Raw genomic sequence first — 13,307 nt, 5'->3', positions numbered from 1 at the left:
CAACCACCCTGGGGTCCCATGGCTTAGCAGTGAGAATGTTTGACTGAAACAAAATTCAAATTTTCTGAGTGAGAAAAACCATTTGCAGCTACTAGTATCAAACACTGGCCACTCCTGAAAAGAAATTGTGTTCTACTTCTTAGTTAGGGTTCCTATTGCTATGAAGAGACACCATGATGGCATGACTCTTTTTTTTACTTTTTTTTTTTTTTGGTTTTTTCGAGACAGGGTTTCTCTGTGGCTTTGGAGGCTGTCCTGGAACTCACTTGGTAGTCCAGGCTGGTCTCGAACTCACAGAGATCCGCCTGCCTCTGCCTCCTGAGTGCTGGGATTAAAGGCGTGCGCCACCAACGCCCGGCTGATGGCATGACTCTTACAAAGGAAAATATGTAATTGAGGGTGCTCATTTCATAGGTTCAATCCATGATCATCAAGGCGGGACATGGCAGGGTGCAGGAAGACATGGTGCTGGAGGAGCTAGAGTTCTACAGCTTAGATCCGCAGGCAACAGGAAGTGAACTGAGACACTGGCAGTATCTTGAGCATAGGAGACCTCAAAGCCCACCCCCCTCAGTTACACACTTCCTCCAACAAGGCCACACCCACTCCAACAAAGCCACACCTCCTAATAGTGCCACTCCCGATGAGCTTATGGGGGCCAATTACATTCAAACTATCATACCTGCCTTCATATTTCTTTTCCATTTTTAGGGGTTTTGATTTTTTTTAGGATTCTTAAAAATTAGCATGAGGGAAGGATCTGGGGAGATGGCTCAGAGGTTAAAGCACTTGCTGCTCTTCCGGAGGACCCAGGCTCAGCCTCCAGCACCCACATAGCAGTTCACAACTGTCTGTAATTGCAGGGGGATCTGATGCCCTCTTCTGACTTTCATGGGCATTGTGTGAATGTGGTGCACAGACAAAATGTCCAGACACATAAAATAAAATAAATAAACCCCTTTTTTTGTTAGTTACAAAATCTATAAATAAATATGATTAGTATGCAAAGTAATGGGCTTCCTTTTGGCATTTTCATACAGGTATGTGTATACATGTTTCTGTGTGTGCAGGGGCACATGTGTGTTCACATGTACATGTATATATAAAAGCTGTAAGTCTACCTTAGGTCAATTCCTGAGAAGCTGTCCTCCTTCCATAGTGTTGTTGCCGTTTAAATGGTTTACTTGGTTTTTTGTTGTTGCTTTGCTTGGGAAGTTGTTTTGTTGTTGTTTCGTGTGTTTTTAAGTGTCTATTTATTATGTATTTTATGCATTAGAGTGTTTTGCCTGCACATACAGCGGCACACCAGAAGGAAGACATCAGATCAGACTACAGTTAGATAGTGGTGAGCTACCATGTGGATGCTGGGAATCGAACCCACGACCTCTGGAAAAGCAGCCAGTGCTCTTAACTGCTAAGCCATTTCTCTAGCCCCTTGTTTTGTTTTTTTAGACAGGGTTTCTCTGTATAGGCTGACCTGGAGCTTGTTAGATCAGGATGGCCTGGAACTCAGAGACCCACCTGCCTCTGCCTCCCAAGTGCTGGATCAAAGGTGTGGGCCATTACACTCTGACTATACCCCCTCACCTGTGTGTGTGTGTATGTATGTGTTATGTGTGTACGTGTGTGTGGTGTGTATGTGTGTGTGGTGTGTATGTGTGTGTGGTGTATGGTGTGTGTGTGGTGTGTGGTGTGTATGTGTGTGTGGTGTGTGTGTATGTGTGTGTGGTGTGTGTGTATGTGTGTGTGGTGTGTGTGTGGTTTGTGTGTGGTGTGTATGTGTGTGTGGTGTGTATGTGTGTGTACTGTGTGTGTATGTGTGTGTATGTGTGTGGTGTGTGTAGTGTGTGTATGTGTATGTGTGTGTATGTGTGTGTTGTGTGTGGTGGGGTGTGTGTGTGTGTGTGTGTGTGTGGTTTGTGTGTGGTGTGTATGTGTATGTGGTATGTGTGTGGTGTGTATGTGTGTGTGTACTGTGTGTGTATGTGTGTGTAGTGTGTGTAGTGTGTGTAGTGTGTATGTGTGTGTGGTGTGTATGTGTGTGTGTAGTGTGTATGTGTGTGTGGTGTGTATGTGTGTGTGTAGTGTGTATGTGTGTGGTGTGTGTAGTGTGTATGTGTGTATGTGTGTGTTGTGTGTGGTGGTGTGTGTGTGTGTGGTGTGTGTGGTGGTGGTGGGGTGTGTGTGTGTGTGTCTGTGTGTGTGTGTGTTCAAGAATACCTGTCAGAGGACAACACTGGAGTCAGTTCTCTCCTTCCACATTGCTGAGACAGGGTCTTCTAATTTCTACCATGCTGCATGCTCTAGGCTACCTGGCCATGAGCTACAAGGAAATCCTCTTTCCCTGCCTCCCATCTCCCACAGGAGCGCTGGGACTGCATATGCACACCGCTGCATTTGGCCTTTTCACACAGGTTCTGGGGACTACTTACAGGGCGCTGAGTCATCTCACAGGCCCCACCTTTTTCTCTGTCTTTAGATTCTCATTGGCCTGGAGCTCACCAAAAACCACAGGGATTTTTTTTCCGTCTCAACTTCCCCAGTGCTGGAATTACAAACCTGTGTCACAACCCCTGGGTTTTCAATGGGTTAGATTCAAGTCTTCGCTATTGTGAAGCAAATACTTTCCCAGCTGAGCTCCAACGCTGTTCTTGGTTTTCTTGGGGTAGGGGGCTTGTTTGCTTGTTTGTTTGTTTGTTTGTTTCTTTTGAGATAAGGTCTCATGTAGCCCAGGCTGCTCTCAAACTTACTGTGCAGCCAGACTGTGTTGGCTCATGTCTTTAATTCCGGCATTTGGGAGGCAGAGGCAGGTAGATCTCTGAATTTGAGGCCAGCCTGGTCTACAGATCAAGCTCCAGGATTGACAAGGCTTCACAGAGAATTCTTGTCTTGAGAAAATAATAATAATAAAAATAAAACAAAATCAAACTCACTACTGAACTCCTGACCCTCTTGCCTCTACCTCCCATGTACTTGGCTATGGGCATGGACCATGCCAGGTCCTTGTTAATTCTCTTCCAAAACCCCAGTCCCTCTGCCTCCCACTTTCTGGTCTCTTCCCTTCCCCAAAGACTCCTTCTGGTTTTATGTCACATGCATTCTAGTCCCCTCTTCTTCCTTTTGAAGGTCTTTCTCTGGGGCTGGAGAGATGGCTCAGTGGCTAAGAACACAGACTGTTCTTCCAGATGAACCTGGGTTCAATTCCCAGCACCCACATGGCAGCTCACAACTCTTTGTACCTCCAGTTCCAGGGGATCAGGCACCCTCACACAGACACACATGCAGGCATAACACTGATGCACATAAAAATAAATGAATCGCTAAGGAAAAAGGCAAAATCCTGGGGCTTGTAGCTAACATTTGTACTCTGGCAAAGGGAAAATAATTTTGAATCCTAAAAAGTGTCAAGCTTCGCTGCATACTTCCTGTGCTACCATGAGACATCCACTTGTACACAAATCTGCACTGAATATATTTTGAGCTCAGATTATAGATACAGCAGCCACTGTTGTCAGTTTTTCCACGCAAAAATGAGAGTGGCTTCCATATGTCTAGATGTGTTTATCAAGCAATTGAAGAGCAACCACCCACATTTCAGATGGGAAAAATCCATGGTACGATGACACATTTAAGGGAAATATCAGGAGGAGAACCTAATAGAACCCTGTAACTGTCTCCCAAGTGATGGATCTTCTCAATAAGGATAGTATGTTCATGGGTGTATGGTAGTGTTTGGCAGTGCCAAATGTTTTACACAGTAGCTGTACTGTGAAAAGAAAATTTCAAAGAACAAATATATAATATTTCATTCAAGACAAGCATTTCCTTTTTAATTTTATTTACTTATTTATTTTCTCTGTGTACTCCTGTGCTGGAACTTGCTCTGTTGGCTGGCCTGGAACTCAAAGATCAATCTGCCTCTGCCTCCCAAGTTCTGGGATTAAAGATGTTTGCCACCCTTCGTGGCTCAAGGCAAGCATTTTCTTTTATTCTTTTAAGATTTATTTATCTATTTATTTATTATGTATACAGTGTTCTGCCTGCATGCAAGAAGAGGACAATAGATCTCATTATAGAGGGTTGAGAGCCACCACGTGGTTGTTGGGAGTTGAACTCAGAGTATCTTAACCTCTGAGCCGTCTCTGCAGCCCAAGACAAGCATTTTCTATTGATTTTTTTCATTGTTGTTTTAGAGTTTTGTTGTTTCTTTTTTGGAACCAAGTCTCATGAAGCTCAAGGTGGCCTTGAGCTTGCTGTGTAGCTAAAGATGACCTTGAACTGTTGTGGAACATATTTTGACTAAGGAAAGATGAGTTACATTTGCTTGTGCTATGAAACATTAGTTTAACTGTGTAAAAGTATATTACATTTGTTTATGCTGCATTTATTTAGCTATTTAAAGATGTATTGTATCAGGGCTGGAGAGATGGAGAGAACTAACTGCTCTTCCAGAGGTTCTGGGAGCTGGTTGGTGGTTCAAAAGGAAAAGCCTGCTACCCTGAACTCTTGGTCCTCCTCCCTCCGTCTTCCAAGTTCTGGGATTACAGGCATAAGTCATCACTTCCAACTTTCCAATTGACTGTGATGAGAGGAAACACTAACTTTCAGCCTCCACTACATAACACATAAACATAGAATGTTCTCAAATATTACAACAAGTTACAGCAATTGCTTTTCAAATACTGAAACCGAGTATCTGACATAAAGCCCATTTAGTTGTGGTATATGTGTTGCCATGCAGTATATAATACAGACTTTATATTTAGCAAGTGCTGTTAAATTGGATTTGCTAATACTGTATTGACTTTTTTTTCTATTTTTATGAGGTATAATGGTAATTCTGTATTTTTGTATTATCCTTGTTTGGTCTTGGAATGAAGGTATGTTAGTTAATTTTCTACCAGTATAATAATATGTTTGAAGTAATTAATTTTTTTAAGTCTGTTTGGGTTCAGAGAGGTATCTCAGTAATTAAGAACACTTGCTGCTCTTCCAAATAACCCACAGAAGACAGCTCACAACTGCCTGTCACTCTAACTCCAGGGATCCATCCGACCGCCTCTTCTTGTCTTGTGGGTACCTGTATATACATGCCCATCCACACACATATTCACATAAAAATAAAGTCACTCTTCTGCTAAGTTTGTTGTCTAGTTTAGTTGTCATTGAGTTTGGTTTGGATCTGGTATTTTGGCCATGTTAAGCATCAAACCCAAGGCCTCATATATGTGAGGCAAATGCTCTACCACAGAACTACAGCTCAAGCTCTAAGAAAATATTTATTTGGGCTTGAGGTCTGAGGTTCTGCCCAGAATCCAGCAGCCCCATTTCTTTAGGTTCCTGGTACGAGGAGTGAAAGGGACCCCCAAGACCAAGTTTTCTGCACAAAGAAGATTATTTGCCCCAAAGGGACAAAGGGCAAGGAATAAGAGACAAAAACAAGCTGGGTGCCACACAGCTTTAATTCCAGCACACAGAGCCATAGACAGGCAGATCTCTGAGTTCAAGGCCAGCCTGGTCTACATAGTTCCAGGACAACCAGGACTACACAGAAAAAAAACAAAAACAAAAACAAAATGAAAACCAAAAACAAAGAGGGAGAGGGAGAGGGGGGAAGGAGGGAGGGAGGGAGGAAGAGAGGGAAGGAGGAAGAGAGAGAGAGAGAGAGAGGGAGAGGGAGAGAGAGAGAGAGAGAGAGAGAGAGAGAGAGAGAGAGAGAGAGAGAGAGAGAGAGAGAGAGAGAGAAGAAATAGAGGATGAGGCAGAAGGGAAAGGGAACAAAGGGGGGGGGGCAGGAATATTTGTCCAGGGGCCAGGCAAAGACAAAAAAGCACTGCCTCTGGATAGAGAGAAGACAGATGGATGTGCCCCATAGGCAAATGATGGTTTATAAAGTAAAAGGGGAACCCTCATGTTAGGATGAGATATTTCATTTTAATTGAGCATGTTAATTAGGTGAGCCTAAGGGGTCTTTTGATTGCTAGAAATCAATACTTTGATAGTTGGACTTTGGTGGTCAACCTTAGGAGGAGGAAATGGCCAAATAAGGGAATAGACCTTGGGGGCTAGCTTCAGGGATATAATCTACTGATTTTCAGCAAGGCAGAGAGAATGGGGAATAAAGGCAAGGCCTGCCAGAGCCATGCTCACCATGCTCAGACCTGCTAGAGTCCCTTCCGGAAGCACATGATGCCTGAAGGGTTAGACAAGCCAAAATACGAGGAAGAGAAAGGAGTAGGTATCCCACAATCCCCTGCAAAGGCATCAACCCAGGGTTGGAGAGATGGCTCAGTGGTTAAGAGCACTAGCTCTCCCAGATGACCCTGGGTTCAGTCTCCCACTGCTCCTGCCCCCAGAGGCCAGTCTCCCCACTCCCCTTTCCCCTTTTATGATCCCTTTCCCTAATAAAAATCCTTCCACTTGAACTCTGTTGCCTGGCATCTTTCTCTCTGGTACCATTTTTTTTTTAAATTACAACACCAGATCTTTTCTATATTCGCTTGGATCAGTCACTGGGCTTGGGACTGCCCTCTGCCACTGAGTGTGACACTGTTCCTGGAAAGATGTGAACAAATGTCTACTCACCCAGACAAGGAGCTAACAAGAGAAGGAAGGATGCCACCCAAACCCAAGTTGGTTAGCCAGTGAGTTTTATTAGGGTTACCTACAGGGGTATAGGTGAGGGCTTGGTTACTTACAGGGGTATAAATGGCTCAAAGACAGAAATATCACCAAAACTCACCCAGCATTAGGTGACTGCTGACAAAGGCTGAGAACCTGGAGCATGCTGCCCAATCTGCCAGCCGCTCAACAATTGGAGCGTTTCTCCTCCAAGCAGCTCACCCCAGGCAGCTGAGTTGGGCTCTTGCTCTTCCAATTAACTCAGAGGGTCTCTCCATCTTCCAGGCGGCTGCATGACCTGAGCCTCCTGTGACTGAACACACCATCCTCCAAGATGGTTTCATCTTAGAGGAAACTACTACACAATAGCCACTGAAGCAGTCCCTGAAGAAGCAGACAGCTTCACCCGGAACTCCCAGGAGCTGGAGGCAGCCAATGCATTCATTGTTGGTGTTCAGCCAAAGCCCACATCTCTAGGTGTGGTGGTGTGCACTCGTAATCCCAGCACTTGGGCAGGAAGGGAGTGCAGAAGGACCAAGAGTTCAAGGCCATCTTCAGATACATAGCTACTCTAAGACGAGTTACACAAGACCTTGTCTTAAAAAAAATGCCTTGAACTTTGGTCTTACATTTGAGTGACATTTGGGGGTCACAGGTTGCTCAGTGCTCCTTGATCGTTTTCAGAGAACTGCAGTTACTCCATACTCTTCCTCCACCCAGCATTGCCGCTGAAAGCACCCATGACAACCTGAGACCTTTACCCTGCAAAGCTAACCTGCTTATCTTTTTCCTCTTGACTACTAAGCATTTTATCTTCATCCGTTATGGCATTGTGCTGTGACCTTTGTGGAATGCCACCTGTCTCCCTTCATCTTTTAAGGGCCAGCGAGTCCCTGTAGGAATCTTGCCCATGCTGTAACGGATTTGCTCTCCTCTCCACTTTGCTATCCTTTCTTGGGGGCTCAGCCATGCCTGGAACCCTTCACTGTTGTTTCTTTCTCGCTCTCTCTCGCTCTCTTTTCTGATCTTTGCATTTCTCTGCCTTTTTGAACTGCAGCCCAAGGGGGTCTTTCATGTCAAATGCTACACTCATGAATCTGCAGTTGGTGTTCCTCTCATCCCATCAGTTAATGGCCTATGGAGTTCCTTTCTAATGGCTCTTTGCCGATAGTTATCTCACACCTAACAAAGATTCTTTCGTCCGCTGAGGATATTAGTTTCACTCTTTGGTGAAGGAGCTGAAGTCAGCAATGGAGCTTATGGAGGGCGGCTGGCTGGACAGCACAGCTATAATGAATGCACCCCAGAGAGGTGAAGTCCTGGAAGGGGAGGTGTCTCCGGAATGCCTCTTGCTTCTGCTGTGCCTTCTCCCGGTGGCCGCTATCTCTCCAGCTTGCCGCCATTTCTCCCGCTTGCCGCTATTATGTTCTTACTGGATCAGGCATGGTGTGATTATTGTGTGAAAGGATCCGACTGTATCTAGTATGGTGTGATTGTTTCATGGAAAAACTCCACTCCCCACTGGGCAATTTACTTGCAGATCACAATAAGATGATTTTTATAGCGCAATGATGCTCAGAGGCGAGAGATTTGCTGAGGATGGAAAATGAAAACAAGGAAGTTTCACACATTATAGACCCATGGATTCTGCCTGTGTAAAAACAGACTGAATAAGGATCAAAGAAGGCAATTATGTCCTTACCCCCAAGGTTAGGTGTTGTGCAATATTTGTTTAACTAAGTAAAGACGTGTTGATATTTTTACCTTGCCTGCCTAAGGCACCTGATTGGTCTAATTAAAACTCTGAATGGAGGCAGCAAGGGAGGAGGTTTAAGTGGAACTTCCAGGCAGGGAGAATAAGTAGGAGAAAGAATTTAGGCTGGTAGGGGGTGGGGTGGGGTGGAGCAAACAACAGGGAGACGCCAGGACCAGCCACCCAGATGAGGAGGAAGCCGGGAAGCAGGGACACAGATGAGGAGAGGTAAGAAGCCCAAAGCAAAGTGTTTCCAGCTCCTGCTCGATGAGGAGCGTTTCTGCAGAGCAACAGGGCTCTAACTGAGCAGAAGCCTGAGCTCAACAGTCTCCTGTGCTCGGGGGCGTGCCTGTCACTGCTCCAGCAGGACAGGTCTGCACAGAGAAGCTGAAGCTGGCAGCAACCACTGACTTGTCAAATACTAGGGAGATCCCATCTGTTTCAGATTGTGGGAGTCGGAAGCTATCTCCGTCTCAAAAGTAAGAGTTAGAAATGCGAGGCTGAGGGGCTGGAGAGATGGCTCAGAGGTTGAGTGCACTAGGCTGCTTTCCCAGAGGTCCTGAGTTCAATTCCCAGCAACTACATGGTGGCTCACACCATCTGTAATGAGATCTGGTGCTCACTTCTGGCCTGAAGGCATAAATGCCAGCAGAACACTATTCATGATAAATAAAAGGAATAAAAAGAAATATGAGGCTCAGTGATTGAAAGCATTTGCTGCTCTCAGAATAGGATTTGAGTTTAGTTCACAACATCCATGTCTGGTAGGTCACAACCACGTATACCAGAAGAGCCAAGAGCCTCTTTCAGCCTCCATGGGCACCTATATACACCTGCACCCCCATACAAACATATACACGTGATTTTTAAAATAAATTCTTTAAACCAGACGGTAGTGGCACATACCTTTAATCCCAGCACTCGGGAGGCAGAGGCAGGCAGATCTCTGTGAGTTCGAGGACAGCCTGATCTACAGAGTGAGTGCCAGGACAGCAAGGGTTACACAGAGAAACCCATCAAGTCCTGCCAGGCAGTGGTAGCCCAAGACTTTAATCCCAGCACTAGGGAGACAAAGACAGGTGGATCAGATCTCTCTGAGTTAGAGGCCAGCCTGGTCCACAGAGCAAGCTCCAGGACAAGCACCAAAGCTACACAGAGAGACGCTGTCTCAAAAAAAAAAAAAAAAAAAGAGTCTTTAGGACAGCAATATTCAGACAGGAAGAGGGACCGCCTATCCTGGGCTGCCTTTAACCTTTTACTATCACCTGGCCCTGATCACCCCCCCTCCCCCGTGGGACACCACATCACAGGAAGGGACTTTCAGAGAGCCCAGCACTGACTGGAATTCCCATGCAGAGGTAAACAAAACTGGGTCAATATCACCTGGGGCCTAGCTAAGAGGGTGGGGTTTGCAGCATAATGCCAGAGTATGCTCATGTCAGCCAGATGTGGAAAAAAGTGAGCCTCGTCTCCTTTGGGGGCTCAGGGGAGACGTGGGAATAAGAATTTGGCAGGACTGTCTAGGCAGTGTCCTGTTTGAGTGTCAGATTATAACTCAGAAGTTGAGGATGAAAAGCCAGTTCAGTAGGGAGAAAAGAACCCGGGCTGCCACTTCCGTGTCTCCCATCATGCCCTCCTGGAACGTACCAAACAGAGAAACTGCGGAAGACTGTCTCACTGCTTTATTGGGAGGGGAATACACTCGGACACGATACAAGGCCCTGAGCCCAGAAAAATCTCCAGCTCAAGATGCATCTGGCTGGCCGTAATTCGGTAGTGGCCCTTGATGACACCCCGTGAAGTGCAGGAATGGCACCTCCAGTGAGCCTGGATGATTCGGACAGCCTTAAGCACCCGGTGGTAACGACTTCGGATGCGCCACATGCGGACCCAGGACTGCAACTTGACCGCTGCCCACTGCTCCTGCTGGAAGGTATCCAGTATCGAATGACGCCTCTTCTCCATAATTTTTGGCAGTATCAGCCGCCACCAGCACTGGATGACCCAGGCCCTGAGGGCCGCGTGCAGCAACGCCCGACGTACCAGTGTGCCACGCCACCAGGCTTGGATCTTCACAGCTGAGGTCTTTTCAGAGAGCTCCTGGTTTCCTTGGACCTTGCAAGAAAAAAGAGGGGATGCTTAGTGAATTTCCTCATCCTCCTCAGCGCAAGGATATGCCGAGAAAGGCCTGATTCCTCATCAATAATTGTCCCCCTTTCCCCTGAAATGCATAGCCTTGGTCAGGACACTGGCTAGGAACTAGATTGAGTCAGTATCCCGACACCATCACCTTCTGGCTTCAGGCCACTAGCTGCTCCCCAAGTTCCTTGAGTTTGTCTCTCCAGCTTTCTCTCAGACCAGGTTAGTGGGCTGAGAGCAAAACCTATGACCCATGTTCACATCAAATGGTTATGTCCTTGTGCAAGCCTGCCTCCTAACCAGGACCATGTCCCTTCCCATGGACCCCCCCTGGGCACTTGGTGTCCCTTGCTCACTTGTCCCTCTCCCTTGACCCCACCCGAGTCCTTGACCTTTTCCCTCTTATTGAATCCTCATGATAGGTTTCCCCAACTCGTATGTTCCAATCGCTCATCTTCTCTTGGGACAAGGTCTTTATGACCTTTGCTGGCCTCAATCTCACTCTCCTACTCGTCCCAAGTGCTGGAATTATTGGTGTACATCATCAGGCTTGTTAAGACTTCCACACTTCTCATTTTAATTGACAAGCAGACATATTGCAGAAGTGTAAACATGCACACACAATTCTTTTTTTTTTTTTTTTTGCTTTGTTTTAGTTTTGGTTTGGGGAGGGTTGTTTTGCTTTGAGACAAGGTTTCTCTGTTTAACAGCCCTGGACCAGGCTGGTCTACTCACAGATCCACCTTTCTCTGTCCCTAAAGGCTGGGATTAAAGGTGTGTACCACTACACCTGGCCAATACACACACAATTTTAAATCAACTTCCTTACAACTTAGCTATTCCATTCCATAAACGCATTCCCAGACTCAGCCCCAGTCCTTTGGTTTGAGAGGTCATAGTTTTCCCAATTTCACCCTAACATTATCTGCTTTCCATTTCTGAACCAGAGTTTTAGGCTGAAAATTAAATGGGAACATGGGAAAATAAGGGTAAATCATTTATTCCTGTGCTTAGCTCAGTTCAAGAGCCAGCACCCCCAAGCCAAATCTCCTCCTACCTTTGCCTTCTTTGTCTCTGAGGGCAGACCAGCTGGCAGCGTCTTCTGAGGAACATCTTCAGTGGGCTCTTCAAAGTCTTCAAGCTTCGGCTGTGCCTCATCCTGGTCTCAACAATTGGGGAAGTCAGAGTGGGCTGCCAGCTCTCCCTCACTGTGCTGTACCCCAGACATCCCTGGCTTCCAGAGAATTCTAGACTTTTTTCCCCTACGTTTTCCAAAAAAAGGTTTCTCTGTGTAGTCCTGGAACTCAGTCTGTAGACCAGGCTGGCCTTGAACTCAGAGGTTTGCCTGCCTCTGCCTCCCAACGGCAAGGGCCACCAATGCCCAGGCTGCTTCCCAGAATCTTGAGTTATCAAAAGGGGGTCCCTCATGGTGAGAGACTTATGGGGACATACATAACAAGCCTAATGTGTCTGCCCTCTCTTGCTTACCATTGTTCACACATGGATTGGTGTAGATGGTTCAAATCCCCTCAGGTCTGTGCTGCTCCAGCGTTGGCTTGAGCAGAGAGCAGAGGAGGGTGACTCATGATGTCACAAGGGCGGCTGTGACTCAAGCAGCAGTTTGACACCCTTCTAAGAGGCAGAGTGCTGTCCATTTGCTTTTCTGCCATAAATGCCCAAAGCCCTGGCTTCAAATCACCAGAATCACTAGTCCATTGATATAAAGGTGTATAATGGACTGCTGGTAATAACACTTCGTTTCCATTTTTGAATAATCATCAATGGAGGGTTTATTTAGTGAGTTATAGTCTGCTCATAACTTATAAGATCAGACATTCAGAGAGGTGTGGCCGTAGACTGCTTATACCTTTATAAATATTAAAAAGTAGTGAGTATGCCGGGCGTTGGTGGCGCACGCCTTTAATCCCAGCACTCGGGAGGCAGAGGCAGGTGGATCTCTGTGAGTTCGAGACCAGCCTGGTCTACAGAGCGAGTTCCAGGACAGCCTCCAAAGCCACAGAGAAACCCTGTCTCGAAAAACCAAAAAAAAAAAAAAAAAAAAAAAAAGTAGTGAGTTAAGTCAGACATGGTGATCCATGCCTGCAATTCCAGCACTCAGGAGACTGAGGCAGGAGGATTGCTTTGGGATCAAAGCCAGCCTGAGCTAGTCTCAAAGTAAAAATGATGAGTTAGTCTATACTACTGAGAGGCATTTGTAAGTAAAGAAACTTCAATCACTGTGACTGCATTTGTGCAAACTAAGAGCATAAAGACTCTAGCCGGGCGTTGGTGGTGCACGCTTTTAATCCCAGCACTCAGGAGGCAGAGGCAGGCAGATCTCTGAGTTAGAAGCCAGCCTGGTCTACAGCAGCAAGTTCTAGGACAACCTCCAAAACAACACAGAGAAACCCTGTCTCAGGAAAAAAATGTGTAAAGACTCACATATCTGAACATGAATACAGGGAGGTGAGAGGCATTGACAGAAACTGTTAGTGACAAGAGATACTGGACTGCTGACATATCCTATCTACCAGGAGACCCCAAGACCCAGCCTGGGCTCCTCAGTTCTGGGTTCAGTGTTCTCCTTCTTCTGTCCTTAAAGATATCAGACAGGTGAATGGCAGCTGCTACCCAGGGCTCTGCTGGTCTCACCTCCGAGAGACCCATCTTAGAGTGCATTCAGGCTCACGGTTCCAGGAGTCACTGGGCAGTGCTTTGAGAATGAACATGGTTAGTATAGAATAGGGACTATACAGAAGAGGAAGGATCGTGTGAGTCTAGACGTGTCCGTGGG

The 13,307-nt window shown here is 46.3% G+C and overlaps 1 protein-coding gene across 1 annotated transcript; it reads right to left on the bottom strand.

The window, feature by feature from the left end:
• Positions 1-10,041: 10,041 nt before the first annotated feature.
• LOC101823557 (IQ domain-containing protein F1) lies at positions 10,042-12,110 on the bottom strand. Its single transcript, XM_040739993.1, has 3 exons — positions 12,002-12,110; positions 11,571-11,672; positions 10,042-10,489 (listed from the first exon to the last, which is right to left on the bottom strand). Exons 1-3 carry the CDS (start codon positions 12,002-12,004, stop codon positions 10,049-10,051), a joined length of 546 nt encoding a protein of 181 aa, XP_040595927.1. The 5' UTR covers positions 12,005-12,110; the 3' UTR covers positions 10,042-10,048.
• Between the last annotated feature and the right edge of the window lie 1,197 nt (positions 12,111-13,307).

This window comes from Mesocricetus auratus, unplaced genomic scaffold (assembly GCF_017639785.1).
Source record: "Mesocricetus auratus isolate SY011 unplaced genomic scaffold, BCM_Maur_2.0 Super-Scaffold_100691, whole genome shotgun sequence".
Classification (NCBI taxonomy): Eukaryota; Metazoa; Chordata; class Mammalia; order Rodentia; family Cricetidae; genus Mesocricetus; species Mesocricetus auratus.
This window is presented reverse-complemented; position numbering and strand designations above follow the sequence as displayed.

Excerpts from the sequence above, each read along its gene's own strand:
- LOC101823557 (XM_040739993.1), bottom strand. Across the intron at positions 10,490-11,570 it reads CAGAGACAAAGAAGGCAAAG|GTCCAAGGAAACCAGGAGCT; the intron begins GTAGGAGGAGAT and ends TTTTCTTGCAAG.